This window comes from Gavialis gangeticus, unplaced genomic scaffold, assembly GCF_001723915.1.
Source record: "Gavialis gangeticus isolate Ggan-Ray unplaced genomic scaffold, GavGan_comp1, whole genome shotgun sequence".
Classification (NCBI taxonomy): domain Eukaryota; kingdom Metazoa; phylum Chordata; order Crocodylia; family Gavialidae; genus Gavialis; species Gavialis gangeticus.
The window spans coordinates 42,699,810-42,708,116 of record NW_017729031.1 but is presented as its reverse complement, the minus strand read 5'-3'; the positions used below and the strand labels follow the sequence as shown (position 1 = coordinate 42,708,116).

The 8,307-nt window shown below is 65.9% G+C and overlaps 1 protein-coding gene across 2 annotated transcripts in view; it reads left to right on the top strand.

The window, feature by feature from the left end:
- Positions 1–6,776, top strand: part of ATG9A (autophagy related 9A) — a 13,404-nt gene extending 6,628 nt beyond the window's left edge. The window contains exons 3-13 of one of the 2 annotated variants that reach the window (XM_019522671.1): positions 7–177; positions 430–571; positions 1,467–2,215; positions 2,549–2,702; positions 3,782–3,961; positions 4,611–4,856; positions 5,197–5,417; positions 5,671–5,788; positions 5,874–6,102; positions 6,279–6,421; positions 6,526–6,776. In XM_019522671.1, the coding sequence (XP_019378216.1) occupies positions 7–177; positions 430–571; positions 1,467–2,215; positions 2,549–2,702; positions 3,782–3,961; positions 4,611–4,856; positions 5,197–5,417; positions 5,671–5,788; positions 5,874–6,102; positions 6,279–6,421; positions 6,526–6,531 (2,359 nt within the window). In that variant the 3' untranslated portion in view covers positions 6,532–6,776. Of the gene's footprint in view, positions 1–6; positions 178–429; positions 572–1,466; positions 2,216–2,548; positions 2,703–3,781; positions 3,962–4,610; positions 4,857–5,196; positions 5,418–5,670; positions 5,789–5,873; positions 6,103–6,278; positions 6,422–6,525 lie in introns of those variants that run through there. The other variant, XM_019522670.1, reaches the window with a different exon arrangement.
- The last annotated feature ends 1,531 nt before the right edge of the window (positions 6,777–8,307 follow it).

Genomic DNA, 8,307 nt, shown 5'->3' with positions numbered 1-8,307 from the left:
GCCCCGCCCCTGCAGGCAGTTCATCTTCGTGGTGGCCTTCACCACCTTCCTGCTCAGCTGCGTGGACTACGACATCCTGTTCGCCAACAAGATGGTGAACCACAGCCAGCACCCCAGCGAGCCCAGCAAGGTGACGCTGCCTGACGCCTTCCTGCTGCCCCATGTCTGCAGTGCCAGGTGCGAGTGGCCCCGGCTCCTGTCCCTTAGAGCTCCTGGGGGGCGCGGGGCACTGCCAGACGTGGAGGAGGCAGCAGGAAGGGCCCGGGGGCGGCTGCGGCATGGGTGTGGCACTGACCGATGTGGCCAGTCCAGCCCATTGGATCCACCTGGACACGCCCGGGACGTGTCGTCTTGAGTGCTCCAGGTACCCCGCATGTCGGGGCAGGCAGGTGGGCGCATCTGGCAGCTGAGCTGTCCCCTCTCCCCCAGGATCCAAGAGAACAGCTTCCTCATCTGCATCCTGGTGGTGGCAGGCGTCTTTTGGGTGCATCGCCTTGTTAAGTTCATCTACAACATCTGCTGCTACTGGGAGATCCACTCCTTCTACATCAACGCTCTCAAGATCCCCATGGTGGGTGCCCGGCTTGAGGGGTCGGTCACAGCTGCTGTCCCCTGCCCCTGAGGTCCTCTGGACCCCTCCCTGGGGTTACGAAACGGCCTCACGGCCTGTGCAAAGGCTGCAAGTGCCCCTGCCCACGCAATCCCCCGCCGCCTGCAGCCATCTGCTCCGCGCCCTGCCGGCTGTTAATTAGGGACTGGCTTTTCCCTGCTGGATCACAGCTTCATTAGCATTAATGAGCTTATCCTCATGCCATCCCTGGGCGGAGGACAGGGTGACTATCCCAGTTTCCTCATAGAAGCTGCTGAGCTGGCCATGGGCACGTGGCATCTGACAGAGCCTGGGGTTGAAGCCTGCTCTGCCTCCACTCCCCAAATCACCCCTAGGATCGCGGCAGCGCCTGAAGGGCAGGGCCAGGTTCTGTCTGGGATGACTTTGTTGCTCTGAGGAGCATCAAGGGCTTTGCAACCAATTTAGGGGGTGGTCTATGTCTGCTGGGGATGGGGGAGGCTGGGTTCTCCCCCCAGCTCTGCCCCAGGCTCCAGGGGCACCGAGCAAGCTCTGTCCTCTCCCTGCTTCTCTCTGCCAGTTGTGGCCCCTCATGGTGGGAGACCTGGACCTTGGGCTGCGGACTGTCGGGGCCCTGCTTGTGCCCCCAAGTAGCTGAGGTCTCTCAGAGCTGCCGTGTGCCCACGGGAGCAGTGCTCACGCAGGCAGCAGCCCAGGATGTCTCTTCTGCCGGCCCAGGGCGGGTTGCAGAGTGGGAATGAGCCTCCAGCCTCATCTGCTGCGGCGGTGTTGGGGTCCAGCCCAGCCCAGCCCAGCCCAGAGGTTGGGAGAGCTCTTGGCCAGGGCGGGGGCCCTGTTCCCCTGGGCCTGCAGGCACTGATGCCTCACTCCCCAACAGGCCACACTGCCCTACTTCACGTGGCAGGAGGTGCAGGCACGCATCGTGCAGATCCAGAAGGAGCACCAGATCTGCATCCACAAGAAGGAGCTGACAGAGCTGGACGTCTACCACCGCATCTTGCGCTTCAAGAACTACATGGTGGCCATGGTGAACAAGTCACTGCTGCCCGTGCGCTTCCGCTTGCCGCTGCTGGGCGACACTGTCTTCTACACGCGTGGCCTGAAGTACAACTTCGAGCTCATCTTCTTCTGGGGGCCCGGCTCACTCTTTGAGAACGAGTGGAGCCTGAAGGCCGAGTACAAGCGGGCTGGGCACCGCCTGGAGTTGGCTGATAAGCTGAGCACCCGTATCCTCTGGATCGGTGTCGCTAACTTCCTGCTCTGCCCCCTCATCCTCATCTGGCAGATCCTCTACGCTTTCTTCAGCTACACTGAGATCCTCAAGCGGGAGCCGGGCAGCCTGGGCGCCCGCTGCTGGTCACTCTACGGCCGCTGCTACCTGCGCCACTTCAACGAGCTGGATCATGAGCTCCACTCGCGCCTCAGCAAGGGCTATAAGGCAGCCTCCAAATATATGAACTGCTTCATCTCACCCCTGCTCACCATCGTGGCCAAGAACGTGGCCTTCTTTGCCGGCTCCATCCTGGCCGTGCTTATCGCCCTTACCATCTACGATGAGGATGTGCTGGCCGTGGAACACGTACTCACTACTGTCACGCTGCTGGGTGTTGGCGTCACCATCTGCCGGTGAGGGGCCGGGTGGGTGTGGGCTTTGGGACTGCAACGGGCACAGCTGCTGGGCACCCTGGCACCATCTCCAGGGCTGGCCAAAGGGCCTCATTGCTACAAAATAAGGATCCTTGTTCATTGGTGCTTGGCAGTTCTGGGCCTGCTCTGCATGTGGGTGCAGTGCCCTTGGCATGGCACTGGGAGGCTGAAGCACTGGCATGGGGGTGGGTGCTAGGGTCTGTGGGACGGGGTGGGTTGCTGGCTGAGCCCGGTGGGAGCCTTCAGGGGCAGGGGACGGGGAGCTCACCTGGCAGGTCCCTGAAGCCAGTGTCGTGTGGTCCGGCCCTGCAGGTCTTTCATCCCCGACCAGCACCTGGTGTTCTGCCCAGAGCAGCTGCTGCGGGTCATCCTTGCGCACATCCACTACATGCCGGACCACTGGCAGGGCAACGCACATCGCTATGAAACCCGCGATGAGTTCGCGCAGCTCTTCCAGTACAAGGCGGTAAGCTGGGGGTGGGGATGGGGAGGGGGTCAGCGGGGTGTAGGCGCCAACCTTTCTGGGCAGGAGCTCAAGGGGTGGCAGCACTGGGAAGATGGGTACCTGCTCCATGTGTGGGTATGGGGTGGGTTGCTCATTGCACAGGTGTCGGAGCTGGTCCACCTGGAAGTGGGCTGCAGGCAGGCACCAGAGCTGGGGGGCAAAGTGCCTCAATCCCCAGGGCCAGGCCTCCTTGGGGGCTGGGGCTGTCACCAGAGGAAGGGTTGGGGTGGGGGATGGGGTCAGGGGAGGAGCACGGGACTTGCAGGAAGTTCAGTTTGGATCTTAGGAAATGCTTTGCTGCTCGAGCAGGGTGGCCGTATGGAGACCCCAGGGTCGGGATGCTGCAGCAAGGGGGTGGTCCAAGGAGAGGCTGGACAGGCACTGGGCAGGAGGGTCGAGGCACAGCGACGTCTGTGGTCTGCTGGGGGTGTCCCAGGCTGAGTTGTCCTAGCCCCCCCGCCTGCCCTGCGGACAGGGGGTTGAAGCCCCCCCAGAAGCACTGGGTGCTGGCTGCAGCCTGGGCTGGGGCTGTGCCAGTGCTCTTGCTGGGACTCAGCCCCACAGGGTCCTGGCTGGAGGCTCTTGCCCCTACTCACACTGCCTTGGTGGGGCAGGCAGGGATTTGCCCGCTGCTCAGCCTCACCCCGCCAGGGGGGTTTCCCTCCCTTCTGCAGCGGGGCACGGCCTGGGCTTGGGCTTTCTCCGGAGCCCACCAACCCCCCCGGCAGCAGCAGGATGTTGGCGGCTGTGGTCCCCCTGTATCCCAGGGCAGGGGCAATGCCCGGGGCTGTTGGGGGCAACGGTGTTGTGCAGCTCCAAGGTTGCACACGGGGTTCGTCTGGGGGGGCTTGGATGGGGCAGTTCCTGCCTTGGGCTGGATGTGGCCCCTGCTAGACCTATGGCTCTGATATTCCCTCTGAGGTGCTGCTGGAGCCGCAGTGCGATGACTCCAGAGGGGCAGGGTCTCCTCGGTGGAGACCTCATCTGTGACCGTATTGGCTGCCTGTGGCCCCAGCCCTGAGCCCGTGTCCCCCACCCAGGTCTTCATCCTGGAGGAGCTGCTGAGCCCGATTGTGACGCCGCTGATCCTGATCTTCTGCCTGCGCCCCAAGTCCCTGGAGATCATTGACTTCTTCCGCAACTTCACGGTGGAGGTGGTGGGAGTAGGCGACACCTGCTCCTTCGCCCAGATGGACGTGCGCCAGCATGGACACCCCGCGGTATGGCCAAGATGCTGCCCCTTTCCTTGCCCTGGGGGGTTTCGGAGCAGGGCCTGAAAGCAGGCGAAAGTCCTCAGATAGATAGTCTATGGAGGGCAGCCATCCCAGCATGCGCTGTAAGCAAGGTCCTTGCAGTGCATGCTGGGAGCTGTAGTCTGGGTGTCTTAATTAACATGCAGAGAACAGGGAGGTGGGGGGTGTGTGGTGCTGGGCTGGGAGCCAGTCGACCAGCCACATGGGCAGGGCAGGGCAGGGCAGGGCAGCGCAGCGCAGCACCTCCCAGACTGACTGGGCCCACGGGCACTCAGTCTCTAAGGTTCCGCCCAGCCATGTCTTCCGCTGGCCTGTAAACTGGCCATGCAAACAGCCTCAGTGCGCCTGTTGAGCTAAAAACCAAGCTATCAACACTGCAATTAACTCACTGCATTAACGAACTTTGCCTGGGAGTGCTGCCTTTGCTGCCAGTATCCTAGAGCCCCAGTCACCTTGTCAGCGGAGAGGGGCAAGGTGTAGGAGGGGATCCAGCATGCCGCTTGGAGTGGGCAGCTCCTCGGGGGTGTTTCCCGGGTGCAGGATGTTGGCGTAGATGCTGTGTCCCCCAGCGAGGGCAGGGACAGGGCAGAGCCCTCATCCTCCCATTGCTCTGCAGTGGATGTCGGCAGGGAAGACGGAGGCCTCCATCTACCAGCAGGCAGAGGACGGGAAGACGGAGCTGTCGCTCATGCACTTTGCCATCACCAATCCGCGCTGGCAGCCACCCCGCGAGAGCACGGCCTTCATCGGCTTCTTCAAGGAGCGGGTGCACCGGGACAGCAGTGTGGTGCTGGCGCAACAGGCTGGGCTGCCTGACAACGCCCTCTTCACCTCCATCCAGTCCCTGCAGTCCGAGTCCGAGGTGCCCGTGATGGCGGGGGACGGGGCTCCAGCTGTGCCTGGGCACTGGCTGCCCCTATAGACAACAGAAAATGGGGAAACCTGAACTGTGTAGGGCGCACGGGGCCAGCTCAGCACTCGGGGCAGCCAGGGCCTGAGCTCGGCTTGGCTTAGACCGGGGCTGGGGTTATGGAGGGGCTGGAGTGGGGGCTAGATCCTGCTGGGCAGTCATGGGGATGGCACCCAGGGGCCTCTGGGTGAGACTGGGCAGGGGGAAGACGGTTTTGGAGCTCTGGTGCAATGGCACAGGTGGTTTCTGTCTGCCCCAGGCCATGAGCCCCCTCTCCCTGTGCCTGCCGCAGCCTCACAGCCTGATCGCCAACGTCATTGTGGGCTCTTCGGTTCTGGGCTTCCATGCGGGCCGCGAGGCGCCGGCCTCTCACCACCGCTCCGAAGTTGCCTCAGCCCCACGCACCTTCTCCCCAGTGCAGTCCACCCAGCAGCCCCATGGCGCCTTCCAGGGAGCGGGGGCCCACGCAGACGGGCTCCAGCCCCGGGCCGGCAGCACCATGACAGCTTCAGGGTAAGGGCGGTCGCCTCGGGCACCAGGGGGAGGGGGCGGATGCAGTGCCAGGCCCTGTGGTGCTGCGGTCAGGCAGGGGGGGATGGGGGTGTGTCCATGGAGTCGGATGGACTGGCACACATGTCCCTGGCCTGGAGGCTGCTTGGGGGCTCTCCAGGTGCCAGGGATGGCACCGTGCAGGCCCCTGGGGCCAGCAGGAGCATGGGGGGTTCTGTGGGCCAGGGCGTCACCTCTGCTCTCGGCCCGGCTGCAGCGCGGATGCCCGGACGGTGAGCTCGGGGAGCAGTGCCTGGGAGGGGCAGCTGCAGAGCATGATCCTGTCAGAGTACGCCTCCACCGAGATGAGCCTCCACGCACTCTACATGCATGAGGTGAGCTGGGGGCCGGGGCAGGCGCCCGAGCCCTGCGGGCGAGCAGGGTGTCCCGGGCCTGACGTGCCGCCCTGCCGCCCTGCAGCTCCACAAGCAGCAAGCGCAGCTGGAGCCTGAGCGGCACGTGTGGCACCGGCGGGAGAGTGATGAGAGCGGGGAGAGTGCCCAGGAGGAGGCGGATGTGCAGCGGGGCCCTGGTGGCGCCATCCCACGCTCCGCCAGCTACCCCTTCTCCTCACCGCGCCCGCCCCTGCCCCCCGAGGAGGCTGCTACACTGCAGACGGGCTTCCAGCGCCGCTACGGGGGCATCACAGGTGCGCCAGCCTCCTAGCCCATCGTCGGGAGCTCTGACCCCTATGCCTGCAGGTGGCAGCGTACCCGCAGCCTGGCTGCAGTGATAGGAGCAGGTGGGGGGTCACCGGGGATAGGGGCTACGGTTTGCAGGCCTGCTGCCCTGTGGCAGACCCCCTGATGGCTCCTCTCCTCCCAGACCCGGGCACGGTGCACAGAGCCCCATCACACTTCTCCCGCCTGCCGCTCGGTGGGTGGGCCGAGGATGGGCAGCCCGCGCGCCACCCCGAGCCAGTGCCTGAGGAGAGCTCAGAAGACGAGCTCCCACCGCAGGTGCACAAGGTACGAACTCACTGGCATGAGCACGGCCAGCCTGGCACCTGGAGGGGCGCGACCCCTGGCAGTGCAGCCGGGGGGTCACGATTGCCTATGTCTCTTCTCGCCAGGTGTAGCTCTGGGGGCTGAGGATCCCATCCTGAGGGGTTGTGGACCGGGAGCCGCTGGACTGTGGGCGTGGGACCCCCTGGGCCCCGTCTCCCAGCCCGCAGGGCACAGGTCAGCCAGGGCTCCTCTGTGCCCATGTCACCACCACGGGGACGGGGCTGCCTTGCTCGCCCCTCCTATACAGATACGCGTCGAGCTGGCGCCATTGACTCGTGTAGGGTGAATGCGTGTGTGAGTACATACGTGTGCCGTGTCCGCCTTTGTGTCGTCCGTGTCGGAGGGACTGTCCAAGACCTGCACCGACTGCACGGACCCTGCCAACAGCCAACGCCCTGCGGCTGGCGCTGGAGGGGCTGGACGCCTCCACTTGCTCGGGGCGGGCAGTTCCAGCTGTCCTGCTGCCTGGCCTGAGGCCGCCAGTGCCACGGCCCCCAGCGGGGGAGGGGGCAGGAAGGCGCCTGCACCGGCTATTTCTGTACCATGGTGGCAGCGCCCATGACCTTGTGGAGGATCAAGCCGGAGCCCATGGCCGTGGGAACAGCCTGCCTGCCCCCGTGGCGAAGCCCGTCCAGTGCTGGAATCTGGGTGGGAGCAGGGCCCTGTCCGCCCGCGCCCCTGCACCTGATCCTCCCGCCCGCCCCCCCCGCATGCCAAAGCCCCAAGGCTGCTGGACTGCTCCTGCCTGGCTCCGCGTACCCCCTCCGTGACTCCCACGAGGGGAGCAGGGGCCAAGAGCATTGTCTGCCCCTGCACGGCGAGGGGCCCTGGGCTGGCAGTGCTCACCCCAGTTGGTAGCAGCACCCCCTGCCTGGGCTGGGCCCCCCCCGGCCCCCTGCATTGCCAAAGACCTCCTTCCAGGCTGCTTCTGCTCTCAGACCCGCTGCCTGCTGCCCCCCCAGCAGGTGCCCCAGGGCCCCGTGCATGCATGCAGCCCTCCCACCCCGGAGCACTGCATCGCTCCGCTCCCCTGCCCCTCACTTGGGTCCTGGCTGTTCCCGGCCCTGGCAGAGGCTGAGGGTCCCTGGCTGGGGCAGGGCCTGGCACCTCTCCCCAGGAGCCATTGCTGTGGTTGCCATGGAGATAGCATCCCAGGCTGCACATGATGCTGGGGGTGGTGGCAGGAGCTCTTGGTCTCCAAGGCAACAGCCCCTGGGGCTCAGGGCAGCTGGGCCCCTTGTAAGGGGGGGTGGCACCTGACCCCCCGCAGACACTGGATGGGGGCTGAGGGGATCCTGCAGGACCCCGATGTCCTGGCTGTGACTTACTGACTGTGCCTCAGCTTCCCCTGCCCCCGCCTCCCCCCTTTCCGGCACTGGGGTGGGAGCAGCACAGCTGCAGGGTGCCCAGCTTTCCTGTGCCCCCCCAGCCCCTGCAGCCCAGCTGTGCCCTGCCCCAGCCCTACCAGGCCTGGGCCCAGCCCCTCGCTGGGGGGGGTCTCGGGGACAGGAGCAGCGGGGCTGGGGCCCCTGCTGCAGCAGGGACAGGCCTCTGGCAGGGGCCTGCCTGGTGGGCCGTGGGCTGGGGCGCTGCAGCCCGGCAGGTCCCCGGTCAGTCCTTGGGTGACCGCTGCCTCGGGCCGGGGCCGGACTCCTGCGGTCTGTCCTGGCTCTGGCTCTGCCTCGGCCCCTGGCAGCCACAGTCCCCCGCCCAGAGCAGGCTCGAGGGAGCCCCCCGTGCCCCCTGGGGCAGCTCTGGGGGGGTCAGGGCAAACCCAGGGCCCGGCCGGCCCACGACGGGCGGGGGGGGAGCCGGGGTCGCCACGCGTGTGCTTGTCGTCCGTGTGC